This window comes from Hemicordylus capensis, chromosome 1 (genome assembly GCF_027244095.1).
Source record: "Hemicordylus capensis ecotype Gifberg chromosome 1, rHemCap1.1.pri, whole genome shotgun sequence".
In the NCBI taxonomy this organism is placed as follows: Eukaryota; Metazoa; Chordata; class Lepidosauria; order Squamata; family Cordylidae; genus Hemicordylus; species Hemicordylus capensis.
Window position 1 is genome coordinate 66,618,472 of NC_069657.1, and position 17,076 is coordinate 66,635,547.

At 44.0% G+C, this 17,076-nt stretch overlaps 1 protein-coding gene across 2 annotated transcripts in view; it reads right to left on the reverse strand.

The window, feature by feature from the left end:
* FMN1 (formin 1) overlaps positions 1 to 17,076 on the reverse strand; it is a 180,254-nt gene that overhangs the window by 104,714 nt on the left and 58,464 nt on the right. For both annotated transcript variants that reach the window (XM_053285241.1, XM_053285240.1), the window contains 2 exons: positions 9,473 to 10,185; positions 4,929 to 5,079 (listed from right to left, as the gene is read on the reverse strand). In XM_053285241.1, the coding sequence (XP_053141216.1) occupies positions 4,929 to 5,079; positions 9,473 to 10,185 (864 nt within the window). The remainder of the gene's footprint in view (positions 1 to 4,928; positions 5,080 to 9,472; positions 10,186 to 17,076) is intronic.

Sequence of the window (17,076 nt, forward strand, 5' to 3'; positions counted from 1 at the left end):
TGAAGGTATGCAATGGCCACCTATTGTATGAAATAATTTTAAGATGGCAGCAGTGCTCCTCTGGGCATTTTGGGCAACATGGCTGCCATGAGCCTTCCTGGTAACAGAGGCATGAAAAACCACCCCCAAGTATTTGAAGCATGAGACCTGCTTGATTGTGTTCCCATTTATGCACGAGGAGTGTGTCTTACTGTCTTTGGGCTCTTAGCAAAGACCATAATTTTGGTTATGAGATAGTTAGTTTCCAGTTGATCCTCCTTCCAATATTGAGTGAGGGCCCTCAGTGATCTTCTGAGACCTATGGGGATCCTTGAGAGAATTGCTGCATCATCTGCATAAAACAGATTGGAGAACCTGGGTTTTTTAACCTGGGCTGATAGTGAAGTAGAAAGGCATGAGTGAATACTTTTACCCCACATCCTTCTACCCCAAGTGTCCACAGAGCTGGGTGGCAAGAGCACCTGGCAGTGGGGAAATCCCCCAATGCACCAGGTTCTTTGCATTCCACAATCCCTATTGTGGGATGCCAGAGCACCTCCTCCTCTGGATCCCTGCTCTGCTGCTTGCCGCCCCAGCACTCATGTGGGCGTGCAAGCAGCAGAGAGACAGGGAGCAGCAGGATTGTCTGCGGGGAGGCAGGAAGGATCCTGCATCTCCGTCAGCTCTCCCCAGCAACAACTTTAATGGTTGTGTGCATGACCTTAATGACTGAATATGAATTCTGTTTTGTAAGGAGACTACTTGTCTGACTACTTATCAGGCCTGAAATGTGCTTGGAATGAACAAGTCTTGTGAATGATTTGTTATAAAGATCATAACTCGGGTCCAAAAGACCCCTTTAATTAGTGGAAGTCCTCGCTATTCTCAATACAGCAAAGAGCACAGAATAATGAAGGCAATCCCAAATACAGAGAAGCACAAGCTCTTACTCAAGTTCCTTTCAAAACATTTTTATGATTGATAGAATTTATATACTACAGCCTGTAGCTTCCATATTCACCATATTTCTCATACTGTAACACAACACCTGATGCATTGTGGCACTACAGTGCAAGAATTCTTCTGTTAGTGCTGTTCTGTGTACTCTTGTGCAAGCACTAACACATCCCCCCCCCTTCACTACTGTTTTTTTTTCATCCAAGCCCTTGATTTTGCAACCCTAACATGAGATGGGCAGTAGCAAGCAAGAAAGGAAATTAAATCTATGGTCTATACTTTTGACCACTTACTCATATGATAAGTTCACAGTGAACATACTGTATTCTAAGCCTGGGCTGAAAATAAGTGAAATTGTCACAAACACATAGAGAGCATGAGCTGTCTGATTTTCACTGAAACTGGTCTGCCTTTCAAGTAAATGTGTTTAAAAATACAGAGTTGAAAATAAAATAAAATACTTTTTTTGAAGCTAATCAGGAATACCATATTTTAAAGGTCAGTGACATTTGGCAGTTATCCTTAATTAAAAATGCTATTGAAGCTAATAAAATTATCTCATCAGTCAAGTCAAGTCACGGGCCTTTACTCATGTTTAAATATATTTAGGATTGCACATCATTATAACACCCTGACTGAGAATCATGGTAACAGCTTTTCAAGGAACACAAAATGTTGCAATTATTATTATTTCACAATTACGAAATAGTCAGAAACCTGATGACAGATATATCTGCTTTTAAAAAATGCTCCTCATTCAAAATATTGACACTCATCGTAAATGAGAACATGTGTTAATAATTACATGAACTCAGTTTGAGATAATGGACAACAGAAAAGCCATTATCTTCAATGTTATTCTCTGTCTTTGATATGATAATCATTGCACTAAAGAGCCAAACATGATTGATGGAGTCTTATTTAGATCATGCAGATGACAAAAATTACCTGACTTTTAGCCCTTTTCTTTATAGGAAGAAAATATAACGGCATCAGGTTGGTGGAAGTTGGCTTCTATAAGAATCATTCGTATATGGCGTACTAAAAATAAATAATACTGTAAAGGTGGATTTGAGAATTTCTCACTTTTTGCAGCAGTCATGTTTGTAACACCAGGTACGCTAGTGTTGTGATAGTGTTTCACACTACAAACATGCAAAATGTAAACAACAGACATGCATCCCTAAATACCCTTTTACATACACCTGGGACAGGAGCCCTGATTGGCTGCAGCTTCCCAACATGTTGCATAGCTGTTTAGTCATAAGTCTACCATTCACATTTGCACTATGGGAAATTTACTAATACCATGGTACTACAGGATTGCAGAAGGTCAAACACTGATGTATCATGGCAACCAGTGTTGTTATATTGCACAATTCTAAGCATCATATGACACCCGATATGTCATTGCATTTCAAAGTGTGCATTTTTTGAATAGGTCTTAATATTAGACTGAATAGGTATTTGCTGACCATTTAATACATTCAGCTGGAGGCAGGGCTGAAATACTATGATCGAGGAGCAGCACAAGCCTCTCCCCTCCACTATAGTGTGAACTCCAGTGTGAACCAGGCCTCCATTCAACTGGGCATTCATGCTGAGGAACAGTTCACACTGGAGTCTACCTACATAGTGAAGAAGAAGAAGAAGAGCCTGTATTGCTCTATCACCTTGCACTGCCCTGGCTGAATACATGAACCAGGGTTTATTTTTCTCTTATAGTTATATAAAATATGAAACAAGTAGTACCGTTTCAAATTAATTACTGTACACTCCTATATTTTTATCATTCAAATCCCCATGTCCTCCAACTTATATCCTGAGCTGGTCATTGGTATGGATTTAGGTCTACAAGGCTAGACTAGGGATAGTGTTATTTAAAAAGTGATATACATTTTTTTCATTAGAAGCCAACACACAATCCTTTAATCAACAACACAAATAATCAGAAATATCAACTTATTTTGAGCTCTGAAAACATTTTTCATATAGTACTAAAACAAATATTTGTTTTGTTTTGTTGGGATTAAAAAAAAGTAGGACTCGTACAAAGCCGGGCCCAAATTGCTAATGTCTGACCTCCATTATATTTTAAAATCTGGGCCAATTAAGTTTTTGGACCAGGGTATTAACATGCCAGTACTGCCTTCATTTACCTGGAAATAAGAATGATTTATTTCAGTGAAAGTTACTTCCATGTGAGTGTGGTTAAGATGGCAGAGTCTGATATTAAACAGTACTCCTCTTTCAAGTAATATATTATGTAGAAATAATCTAATCTATTTGAAAGGTTAAATAACACATATTCCAAACAAAATTATTACGCACGTAACTACGAAGCAGTTACACAGTGCTCTCTATCTATTCTACAAATGCTGAGCTGCCATACAGATTATTTGAAGAGATTCAAATGATGTTGCCAATTCAGATCTAATCTGTTTTATTTATAGTTCAAGATTTAAACAATGGCATCATTACAAAATTTCAAAGCAAATGTTGCAAAGACCTATACCAATGGCCATGTCAGTGTAGGTGGAAGTGGGTTCTGTGTAGTTGTGATTCATTCCCTCCCAAAGTGCTGACATAGTCCCTTCTATCTCATGTATGTGTGTTTGGAATAATGACAACACTTAGTAGGCAAAAGCCAGGGAAAGAGAAGGGGATCACATTAGACTCTGCTGCAATGGGATCGTTTAGTTATTGTTTGGTCCATAGACTACCGAGCAAAGAATTACTACAGAAGTGGGTTTTAAAGCTCACATGCTCACTGTCTGAAGACTAAAAGTAATAGCCTGAAGATCTGCAGCAGCAGCCCTTTGGCCATGCCACAAAGTGAGCTGTGCCCACCAAGCTAGAGGAAAGAGGCTTTCAGATATTACAGACATCAGATTCTTAAGACAAAGCACATTATTACACATTTTGAAGACTAATAATGTTACAATAAAAATAACAAAATCAGGTTATGGGCAAGGGGAGAAGTTAACATAAGGAGAGTTTGGCTGAGGAGCTGGACAGCAACAACTCCTTCCCCAGTCTCCTTCACACCAGTCTCCTCTTCCCCAACTCCTTCACACCATCATATCAGATTATCCCCAGTTATTCATATCAGACTATCATCTGGCAGAGGAGAGGGTCAGGAACAGATTGTGGTGTAAAGGAGAAGTAGTAATGCTCATTTCCTGGTATAAAATCATAGTCCAGGAAGAATCAGCAGAATCTGGGGGGTGGGAAGGATTTATTTTCACTGATACAAGAATGTGGTATTAATGACTTTGTTCCTTTTTAGATTCTCAGGGCAGATACTGAAAAATAGATCTCAAATTTTCATTTTAAATACAGGCTGACAGCCTAGCACCAGACACATGTTTAAAATTCATTATAAATTCAATTTAAATTACAATTTCATTGTTAAAAAAGACACATGTGCAGTAATAGTATCCTTGCATATGAGGTTCAGCGGCTTGCACATGGGGAGGGTGATTTTTGCCTCTCCCCCTGCCCCGCCGCTAGAAATGCTCTTAGTGCAAGATTATGCCCCTTAGGGCTGTGACTTCCAGGAATATATTTTCATGCTGCTCAGAGTGCTACCAGAGGAAGGAGGTATACGCAAAAACCAACTCCCCCATGCTGGGAGATCCCATGCTTCAGAAGCAGTGACACTATTGATGCATGTAGGCCTTTTATTAGCTGCACATGTACAGTGTTAGAATATCAGCCACAGATTTCAGTCACATCTGTATTCAAGCACATGCAGTGCAATCCTATGCACATTTCTTCAGAAGTAAGTTCCATGCTATGTTCAGCAAGGCTTACTCTCAGGTACATGTTGCTAGGACAGTAGCCTTAGTCTTTTTCTAAGGTTTAGATTAGCAGCCCGAAGCAAATCTGAGCAGAAGCCAATCCCAAGTGTGCCTTCCTATAAAAATGCTCATTCTAAGCAGCTAGTTGGGCCCATCACTCCTAAGGATAACATTGTACCACAGAAATACCTTTTTAGTCTTTGTTTTCTTTTCATATGAATCTGCTAACGGTTTTTTCTTTTCCTGAGCTGTTTCCTTGGAGAATAAGTATTCAAATTCACTGGTATCACATATGTTGGGTTCTTCTAATGAGTCCCATAGAGTTGGTGCTGGATTTTGGCTAAAATGAGAAGATCAAAACTTTCACCAAGTCTTTCTTAAAGCAAAAGATAGCACTCTATAAATTGCTATGCACATTGATAACATTATAATTAACAAGCTTCCCTTACCTCATTCCAAAAATCCCATCAATATTTTCTACAGAAACATTTATTCAGAGAAAAGTTCTGTACTCAAAACCTAATACTGCTCTGTATAGCTATTGTATAATCAGTGACTGACGTCCTAAGTTGAATGCGTGCTTCCAACAACAGCACCCACACAGTGCTAGCCCTGTGTGGTAATTCCTGCACCTCTGAAATACAAATGCTCTTGTGCAAGAGCACGTGACAGGGATGTGTTTGTGCTATGACAGCGTGCTTCCAGAGTTTGGGGGAAGTGCCAAAAATAATTGTGCTCTTGTGCAAGAGCACCCACACTTCAGAATATGGTGACTATTGTAGAGGCGAGTGCCAGATGCATGCTGTTTTTAGAAGCATGCACACAGTTTTAGACAGGATACCAGAGAATTGATTTCTTCTCTTTTTTCCTCTGTGTACCCCACTTTTGAACTTTGGTGCTGGAGAAGACTTTTGAGGATACCATGGACAGCCAGGAAAACAAACAAATGGATCATAGAACAAATCCAGAATTTTCACTCGAGGCACAAATGACCAGGCTCAAACTATCATACTTCGGACACATTATGCGAAGACCCAGCTTCCTTGAGATGTCCATATGCTGGGAAAAGTTGAAGGAAAGAGAAGAAGAGGACGACCAGCAGCAACGTGGATGGATTCGATTATGACAGCAATAAATGCACCACTGAGAGACCTTAAAGGCCAAGTTGAAGACAGAACATCCTGGAGAGAATCTATCTATGCGGTCACTAAGAGTCGACACCAACTTGACAGCACTTAATCAATCAATCAATCACTCAATCACCCCTTTAACATGACCACCATAAGTGACGCAGAAGGGAAATGCTTGACTAACAAGCAGAAGGTTGCCAGTTTGAATCCCTACTGGTACTATATCGGGCAGCAGCGATATAGGAAGATGCTGAAAGGCATCATCTCATATTGCACAGGAGGAAGCAATAGTAAACCCCTCCTGTATTCTACCAAAGAAAACCACAGGGCTCTGTGGGCGCCAGGAGTCAAATCAACTTGATGGCACACTTTACTTTTACCTCCTTAACATAAACAGCTTTCATGTTGTTTGTGTCAAACACATTTATTTAGAGATGTTTGCACAGGCTACTAGGTTTTCATTTTACTTTGGTAAGTCTGACCAGCACCCTTAAAACATATAAAAAGGAAGGGAAAATATACAGGTAGAAGGCAAGCACAGCCTCGTCCTCTCTCACAGTATAAAATATTCAAGTAACTCAGTCTTCCACACTCCCTCTTTAGTGCTAGTATCAGGATGACTATCACTGAATGCAGAGATCTGTATTTTAAAATAATCACGTTTTCCCTCTGTTTCAGGAATCAATGTTTATTGGAGCAAAGAAGACCTTCAGGATTAGATTTGTTTTCTTTGGAAACTGCAGTTGCAAAAGGAAGAAAATTATCTCTAACCCTTAACCAACTGGTATTTTTCTTCTAGCAGGTGTTACTCACATAACATTTTATTTCTGCCTGTCACTTAATATCGAGTTTCCAGTGTTTTTTCAGACCAGAGTTGGTCAAACTACTATTTCCTGCTGAAATTCACATTTATTTATTTTTAAAAAGAAAGAAAACCAAATCACCTATTTGGGGTATACCTTCTGCAATGTAAACAGATTCTAATACATGTTATAGTAAAATGAATTAAAAGCACAGGTGAGCAAAACATTCTAAATAATCCTTTTAACATTGTGCCACATTTCTATATAGAGTGTTTTTTGGACTTCATTGATGGGGATATAAAAATTGTTTAGTTACTGCCATAGCAAACAGAACATTGAAGTTTGGTGCAAATCAGAAGGGCAGGCGGAGGGAGGCATTTTCCATCTCCCTCAGGACTTGGGATACAAAGTCTGCTTCATAACAACAGCCAGCAAAGAACAATCTGCGACAGAAGGAATTCTGTACCCCTTTAACATAGCTGAAGCAGACTCAGATTTGTTGTGGGGAGTGGGGAATGATCTGATATGACAGCCAAGAAGACAAAGCTGAAAAAAGCACAAGCCACACATGCACACATATTCCTGCCTTTTGCTTTAAGAATGCATTTTTATACATGCATTGCTTCGGTGACTTACTTTGTGAGCAGTTTGGGTGGGTGGGCGGAACCATAATCTTTAACACAAATATGCAAGGAGAGAAATAATAAAAGTGTATAGACTAACATCTTGACTACTCAACAAAAGTCCCACTGAAAATAATAGGACAAGTCAGTCATGCCTAACCTGTCCTACTAATTTCAATGGGACTTCTGTTGAGTGATTACTCCACTGAGTAATCACGATGTCAGCCACAATACTAATATTACTTAGTATTTGTATAGTACTTTTGAATATTCAAAGTGTTTCACAGGTATTATCTTACTGTAATCTCTACAACACCCCAGCAAGGTATTGCAGTTGTGGGGCTGATAGGGAGTGGCTTGATGAAGGTCACCTAGTGAGTGCTTGGCAGAGGTGAGATTCAAATTGGGGACTCTTAGTCGCTATGCTAAGCCCTTTCAGTTACAAAGCAAGTTACCTTAGCCTCTTGGTGGCACAAAATCATCCAGAAGAAGAAAAATGGGGAGATCTTACATAGCCTATCCTTATATAGCCATGAAATTCACTGGTTGGAAAGCTGGTTAAACTAACACTGACACAGCTGGACTGTGACTTTCCTCCATGGAGGAAAGATAGAATAGAAATGAAACTAAGGAGGAGGAGGTGGGAAGGGGAAGGGGACAGGGGAAAGAGTGGTGTCTTAGATATTAGGTCACAATGTATTTAATTTGATTAATTAATTAGTGTATGTATGTATGTATTTACTGTTGCTTTGCAGCAGCTTGTCAGCAAAGCACTTCAGAAAGGCATCCCACATATAAGCTTTTCTTGTATATATTTCTGTATATAGTTCTAAATATATAAGCTTTTCATATATATATATATATATATGTACATACACACACCCTGTTTCCCCGAAAGTAAGACCTACCCCGAAAGTAAGACCTAGCAGTAATTTCTGATGTACCGCTAATATGCCCTAGTGCATTTTGGGGGGCTAAAATTAATATAAGACACTGTCTTATTTTAGGGGGAACATGGTGTGTGTGTGTGTATGTGTGTATGTCTGAAGAGGGGAAAGGAGCAATCCATTGAAGCTCTCCTCACAATCAGTGAGGAGATCTGAGATCTGTCAGGGTTAACTGTGTGGAAGGAGGGTTTACCTTATCTACCCTGCAGACAATTCAAGGGGGTTCCCTGTGCGGGTGGATTGGCGGCACAGATAAGCAGCAGCTCTCCTGCCGTCCACCTGTGCCTCGGCTGGAAGCTCTGGGCATCAGGCGATTGGAAGCACCGCCATTCAGTGCTCAGCTGCGTGACGCCCCACAGCAGCCACCCAAATGCTTCTGGGAAGCTTACAATAAAGGCATGAGAATCCTACTATTTGTCTCCAACATCTGATAGCCAGAGGTATATTGCATCTGAACATGGCTGACAGGAGCAATTTCTATGTGTAGAGAAGGTTCCCTGGGGGGCAGGGAAACATCTTATTATTCTTTTCCCCCCTGTGTAAAGTACTTTGCAAACTTTTGTTGAAAAGCAAAATTCTTTTTGTTGAAAAGACTAGCAGCAGCAGTAGTAGTAGATGAAGAAGAAGATGGTAGGAGGAATTTGGGGTAACTGGAGCCAAGGGTGTAGTGAGAGTGGCATAGCATAATGGCTTAGACTTGTAGCACACCCACTTTTAGAGGCATCACTGCCATTGCACAAGTGTCTTCAATATGATTCATACAGGCTGTTGCTGGTGACCTCCCTAGTGCCACTTGTTCTTTGCTAGTTGCATTTATTTGACACAGCAGTGACAGGGTCTAGTATCTGAGCAGCGGTGCTACTGGCTGCTAGAACGTTAGTGCCCTCCTGCCATGTCTAGGACACTTAAGGGCAACCATACAAGAGGATCAGGTTGTTTGTAACTTTTGCCACAAACCATACTAAGAATATTTCATGTCAAATCAAATTACTCTTTTTGTGTGAGCCACAGGGTACTGTTCTGTACAAGAATGTCAGACAAAAGAAAAGACCATCCTGTCATTCTGCAGCAATTAGCCATAAACAAATAATACCCTGTATTTCAAACGCTTCCTTTAAAAAGTGATTTGGATATTTATTTTGTTTTTGTAATTCAATTTAATTTTTATTTTGATGAACTTTGAAATACTGCACACAGGTTTCTAAAATATGTATCAAGGCATCATTTTACCTGAAGTCTTGTATTTGTATTCTAGTCCAATAGAGTGGCTTCATGGGACAGCTGGGTTCGATGGCAGGTTTTCGAGGACCTTGTTTTGATAACGTACTACTCAAAAGAAAATTAGATACAAGAGGTGGTGGTGGAGGTGGCCCTCCTGGTAGAGGCGGCCCTCCTCCTGGTGGAGGTGGCCCTGGTGGGGGAGGAGGAGGTGGAGGTAGTAGCTGATGGGTCCCAAAAGCTGCAGGAAGGGGAGGTGGTGGTGGTGGATCAATAGTTCCCACGCCTGGAGGAAAGGACGGCGATGGAGGGATTGAACCAGGTAATAAAGGTGGTGGAGGTGGCGGCAGAGGTTGTAGCAACTTTTGATCCAATGGAGATGCATGGCCAAAACTGCATGTTTCTTTATGGTCACTTGAGGCAGAAAGACTATTCAAATAAGGTATAGTAAGCTTCTTAGGTATTATTTGGTTATTCTTGATAGTTCGGTTTTCATCTTCACTTGGCTTTATAAATGTTTCTCTGTCCGTTTGTATGCATACATTTCTGTATGTCTTCGGTGGATAATCGTCTTCAGTGGATACACAGGCATCCTTTGCTTCCCCACTTCTCTTGTACAATGTATTTTCCAGTTCATTTTTTAAATTGATAATATCTTCCTCAAGTTTTGCAATGGATGAAGCATGTTCTCCTCGAATGTGAAACACTCTGAGTTCAAATTGAGACTGTGAATGAATAATGAAAAGTTACTGCATAAGAAGTATAATTGGGAATCTTTACTGTCATATTTATTATGCACAATATCTATGGTCACTTGTAGTAACAGGCAGCACCTAAGCTGCAAGGTTAGAGGTTTGTTAAATCAGGCACACTCATAGAAAAGCAATACAAGCTGCACATGAGAATAATGTAAATTGAATACCAAGCTTTGTTGGTTATATTTATTTATATTTATTTATTGTTAAATTTATATACCGCCTTTCATTAAAAAAATCCTGGCGGTTTACAGCAAAATTTAAAAACAAGATTGTAAAAAAGACACAATTAAAATATTAAGCTAAAAATATAAAACAAATCTGATTAAAAATTTTAAACACAAGCATAAAAACAGTACAAAATACAAAGAGCAGCAGCAGAGACAATTATATAAAAGCCTGGGTAAAAAGCCAGGATTTAACATGCTTACTAAAAGCTGTGATGGAGACCGAGGAGCGAATAGCCACCAGGAGAGCATTTCAGAGTCTGTGAGCAGCAACAGAGAAGGCCCTGTCCCGCATGCACGACAACCGAGCCTCCTTTGTTGTCAGCACCTGGAGCAGAGCCCCCTCAGATGACCTCATCAAGCGGGCAGCAACCCTTGGGAGCAGGCGGACCCTCAGGTATCCCGGGCCCAAACCATTAAGGGGTTTAAAGGTCAAAACCAGTGCCTTGAATTGGACCCAGAAATGAACTGGTAGCCAGTGCAGCTTTTTCAAAATAGGTATGATGTGCTCCCAACGGGCAGCTCCAGATAAAACCCTAGCTGCCGCATTTTGCACTAGCTGCAGTTTCTGGATATTCTTCAAGGGCAGCCCCATGTAGAGTTTATTACAGTAATCCAGCCATGACATGACTAAGGCATGGGTAACTGTGGCCAGATCTGCCTTCTCAAGAAAGCGACGCAGCTGACGTACTAGCTGAAACCGTGCAAAGGCACTCCTGGCCACCGCCTCCACCTGAGCTTCCAAAAGCAGAGCCGGGTCCAGTATACCCCCAAGCTTCGTGCTTGCTCTTTCAAGGGGAGTGCAACCCCATCCAGAACCAGTAAAATCTCCTCATCCCAATTGGCTCCTACTGACCAACAGTACCTCCATCTTGTCCAGATTCAATTTCAGTTTATTAGCACACATCCAACCCATCACGGCCTCTAGCCCCCAATTCAAGACATCAACTGCCTCCCTAGGATCAGGTGACAAGGAGAGATAGAGCTGAGTGTCATCTGCATATTGCTGACAACTCAGTCCAAGTCTCTGGATGACCCAGAGGTTTCATGTAGATGTTAAACAGCATGGGGGACAAGATCGAACCCTGTGGGACTCCACATGCCAATGGCCACGGAGCCGAGCAGTAGTCCCCCAGCACCAACTTCTGGACCCACCCCCAAGAAAGGACCGGAACCACTGCAACACAGTACCTCCAATTCCCATACTCGAGAGGTGGCTTAGAAGGATACCATGGTCAATGGTACTGAACGCCACCAAGAGGTCCAGCAGAACCGACAGGGATGCACTCCCCCTGTCTAGTTCCTGGTGTAGGTCATCCTCTAGAGCGACCAAGGCAGTCTCAGTCCCGTATCCGGGGTGGAAGCCAGATTGAAAAGGGTCCAGATAATCCGTATCATCCAAGACCTTCTGCAGCAGGGCCGACACCACACGCTCTATCACCTTGCCCCAAAAGGGAAGGTTAAAGACCGGTCTATAGTTGTCCGGGTTGGAGGGATCAAGGGAGGGCTTTTTTAACAACGGCCTTACTATCGCCTCCTTGAGGCACGATGTCATCCAGCCCTCCCTTAACGAGGCATTAATAATCACCTCCAACCATCTACCTGTACCCTCCCTGGCAGCTTTTATTAGCCATGAAGGGCAAGGGTCAAGAGCACACGATGTCGCCCGCACACTGCCCAGGATCTGTCCACATCCTCAGGCTGCACCAACTGAAAAGAATACAGCACAATAGGACCAGATGATACCAGAGGCATGTCTGTCGGAGCTGCCAAAACTGTGGAGTCCAAATCAGCACGGATGCGAACAACTTTATCCACAAAGTGACACGCAAACTGATCACAGTGGGCTGTGGATCTTTCCCCTCCCATTACCTGGGGAGATGTGTGCAGCAATGTCTTTGCTACACGAAACAGCTCTGCTAGTCTGCATTGAGCAGATGCAATGGAGGCAGAGAAAAAGCATTTATTTTCCACCGCCCCACCATGGAGTAGTCTCTAAAATGGTCTCTAGCCCATGTTCGGTCAGATTCGTCACAACTCTTCCCCCAGCGTCGTTCCAGCCCTCGCCCGAATTGTTTCATCGCCCTGAGCTCCAAGGATAACCAAGGAGCTGAACGGGCTCCACCAAGCCGGAGAGGGCATTTAGGAGCAACCGTGTCAACAGCCTGAGCCATCTCTCCATTCCAGAGATCAACCAGGGCCTTGACAGGGTCACCAGCTCTGGACAATGGAAACTCCCTGAGGGCCATCTGGAATCCAAGCGGATCCATAAGCCTCTGGGGCGGACCATTCTAATCGGACCACCACCCCTGCAGAGGGCAGATGGAGCAGTCAAACTAAACCCCACTAGATGATGATGTGTCCATGACAAGAGAGTTATCTCATACTCCCCACCTCCAGATCATTTATTCCCCGGTCGGCAAAAACCAGATCCAGAGTATGTCCTGCCATGTGGGCAGGCCCCGATACCAATTGAGACAGGCCCATGGTTGCCACGGAGGCCATGAAATCCTGAGCCACACCCACTAGGGGGGCCTCAGCATGGACATTGAAATCCTCCCAAACAATAAGCTTGGGGGAACCCAAGGCCACCTCTGAGACCACCCCCACTACACTGGTAGGGAGACTGAAGTGCAGCAGGGTGGTCGGTACACCAACAGAATCCCCAGCCTATCTTGGAGGTCCACCCTCAAGGACAGACACTCGAAATTCTGAGATTGCCTGACGGGGCACCTGGAAATGGGGAGGGTCTCTTGATCAATGACTGCAACGCCCCCTCCCCGACCCTCCAGGTGGGGTCATAATATCATGCCAGTTCTGCCTTCTTCTTTTGAACTACTTCTATACCAAATATGCATAGCACTAAACAAGTAGGGATACAAGACAGTCAACAATGAATGAAAGTGATGGGGTAGAAGGAATTAGCCATCACCACTGCTTCTGCTTCCAACTAATCTAGGAAATCTTCAGTGTAGCAACCCTGTGACAGTATTGAGCAGAAGGAGCCCCACTAAACTGTCATTGCTGCCATTGGACCAATTCAGACATCACAGGGGATGTCAGTTATATCTTGGCTCTATACATCTCCGTTCGGCAGGGTTCACGAGCTTTTATTCTAATTATTATTATTACATTTATATCCCACTCTTCCTCCAAGGAGCCCAGAGCGGTGTACCACATACTTAAATTTCTCTTTCACAACAACCCTGTGCAGTAGGTTAGGCTGAGAGAGGAGTGACTGGCCCAGAGTCACTCAGCAAGTCTCATGGCTGAATGGGATTTGAACTCAGCTCTCCCCAGTCCTAGTCCAGCATTCTAACCACTACACCACGCTTTGTACTTACCCCCTCTGGGGGGCTTCTCATTACCCGGCCACACAGAGGCCCATTGGGCATGCATGGCAGCATCCAAAATGGCAGCTGCAATGGGGGTGAGGCCTGGAATGACCCAAAGACTGCCTGAACAGGGCAATTTGAGACATAATGGAGGACCATGGGGGGAGGAGGAACCTCCAGAGACCTCCTCCGCAGCCTTGGAGGGACACCCCCCCCCCAGTAAGTACAAATAATAATCTATCTATATAATTTGCTTACAGACAACCGAGTTGATGACTATGTCCGGAGGCGTCCGGAGCCGTGTGAATGCCTGAAGCCATTGCCTTGGAAAGGGAGAGGCAGTGAGTTAGGGAGGCAGGAGGAATCGGCAGACTCAGGAGACATAAGAAGAAAGGAGGAAAGGCAGAGGAGAAAGGAGGAACCATTGGCTGGGGAGGAAGCAGCAGCGAGGGAGGTGGGAATTGGCAGACTCGGCATGGAACAGAAATGAAAGGAAAAGGAAAGGAAAGGCAGAGGAAACTGACCACAGAGAGGGGGCGGCTGGCAGGTAAACAACAGAACGGACAGAACATAGAACCAAATGAAGCCAAATGAAGCCCAAAATCGCTGGGAGGTAAGGAGCCGTTAAAACTGTTGGGACTGTGAGGATGCACTGCTGACCTTCCCACCCCAAAAGAAAAAACCCAAACCCAGTGCCATTGTTCCGCCCCCCCAAACACCAACCAGTCTTCCACACCCCACACCACCAAAAAACAAAAACAAAACCACCCCTCAACTCCCAGTCACCCCTTCAAAAACAAACAAACAAACAAACCACGAAGGGACAACACGGGCCAGCCGTTGGCAGCCCCCCCCAAACCCCAGACTGTCTTCCTGACCTCCCATGCAAAAAAAGGGAACTATGAGGGGAGACAGAGCGAGAGAGGCGCGAGGGAGAGAGAGAGAGAGAGAGAGAGAAGTGCGGGGGGAGAGACACAGAGAGAGAGAGGCGCAGGGGGAGAGACACAGAGAGCGAGAGAGGCATGGGGGAGAGAGACAGAGAGAGCGTGAGAAGCGCGGGGGGAGAGACAGAGAGAGCGAGAGAAGCACGGGGGGAGAGACAGAGCGAGCGAGAGAGGTGCAGGGGGAGAGAGACAGAGAGAGCGAGAGAGGCGCGGGGGGAGAGACAGAGCGAGCGAGAGAGGTGCAGGGGGAGAGACACAGAGAACGCGAGAGAGGCGCGGGGGGAGAGACAGAGAGAGCGAGAGAGGCGCGGGGGAGAGACAGAGAGCGCGAGAGAGGCGCAGGGGGAGAGACAGAGAGCGCGAGAGAGGCGCGGGGGGAGAGACAGAGAGAGCGAGAGAGGTGCGGGGGGAGAGACAGAGAGAGCGAGAGAGGTGCGGGGGGAGAGACAGAGAGAGCGAGAGAGGTGCGGGGGGAGAGACAGAGAGAGCGAGAGAGGTGCGGGGGGAGAGACAGAGAGAGCGAGAGAGGAGCGGGGGAAAGACAGAGAGAGCGAGAGAGGCGCGGGGGAGAGACAGAGAGAGCGAGAGAGGCGCGGCGGGGGAGAGACAGAGAGAGAGGCGCGGCGGGGGAGAGACAGAGAGAGCGAGAGAGGAGTGGGGGGGAGAGAGAAGCACAGGGGGAGAGACAGAGCGAGAGAGCTGTGGGGTGGCAGCAAGCGAGAGAGCTGTGGGGGGGACAGAGTGAGCGAAAGTGCTGTTGTGGGGGGGACAGAGCGAGTGAGAGAGCTGGGGGGGGAGAGCAGGGAGCAGGGTGCAATGCACGGCTTCAAAGGGAGGACCAGCCAAACGAATTCTCCCAACTAAACCCCAAAAGGAAGTAAACTACCACACAGATGCTCTGTGCGGGTTCAGCTAGTATATATATATATTTACAGTAAAAGCTCGTGAACCCCTGCAATCGAATTGGGGGGGGGTTCGAGGGGGTGCGGGACCGAACTGGCTTGGTCTAGTTCAAGTCCTGTTCAGACTCGAACCCAACCAGGCCAGCTGGTTTTATGCACACCCTTAATTGCTTCAACTCCATTATGCCTCAAGAGATTCTGATTCACCCTCACAGCTGACTGCCTTTTCTCAGTCTAACAAATATAACCTCACTCAGACCTTTGGCTAGTGACTTGAGGCCAGGACCCATTTGCTATATAGCCATTCTTGATGAGCTGAACTGTCTCAACTATTCTTGAGACTAAGCATGCATATGGCCCCTGGCTAGATCAGTGCAAATAAGCACAATATATTTACAAAAAAGAGATGGCCAATCTTTATTTCATGAAGATATGGAAGGCTATAATCCTATGTATATCTCCTGAAGAGTGAACATCACTGAATGCAGTAGGACTTACTTCTGAGTAAATACATCTAATTAAACTTAGTCGGAATTACTAGTGAAGAGACATGGTTAGGATGTGGTAAGCTCTCATTTCATTCTGTACTATTTGATTCAGTTCTCAAATGCCTACTAATTGCCAACTATAAAGTGTTACATTATTTTAGATTTCGTTTGTCTTAGTTCTAACTGTAGTTACTAGCCCTATATTCAGTCCCATACTCTTATTCATGAGCACTAGGGCTGCACCCAGTTTTCAGTTGCAAAAACACTTGAGACAGAAGGGAAATTTCAGGACTATGAAAAGGTGTATAACCCCTCCTTGGTTTTTTTTGGGGGGGGGGGTTGCATGATGTTTGCCAACTGTTTGCCAACATTTTCACAACTGTTTCTTTCTCAGTCTACAGCTTTGGTGCCATTTAAAAACCAATGGCTTTCTTCTAAGGCAATACCAGCCAGAGAGTAAGTATACATGCAAAATGAGGACATCACATCATCAGATGCCAGATTTTGCTGTCCAATGATGTCACAAAGCCAAATCTAAGTACAGGCTATTGCTTTGAGTCTTACTCTGAATGGACAAACATTTTCACCCTTTTCATGGGTGATCCAAAATATCAAAATGTGCATTTCAGGACAGGTACATTTTGGGCTAGACACTTTCCCCCACCAAAAATATGCTACCATTCCCCGCCCCATTTCAGCTCAGCCAAATGTTCTTTCCAATTCTAAAGCAGCCTCCACAGATTTAACTGGTATAGAATATCCACTGTTCTACAAGATAAATGTTTTCATCCTTTGGTATTGAATGTCTTTGCTCACTATTGAAGAATTATTTCAGATTTAGAAATGAAAATTGGACCAAACAAGGTAGGATCACAAAAGAGGATCCACCCCCCTTGAGTTGCAATTGTAAAGCATTTACATTAAACATCAAAAAAGCAACTTGCATATGCAACCAGGAATCTTTT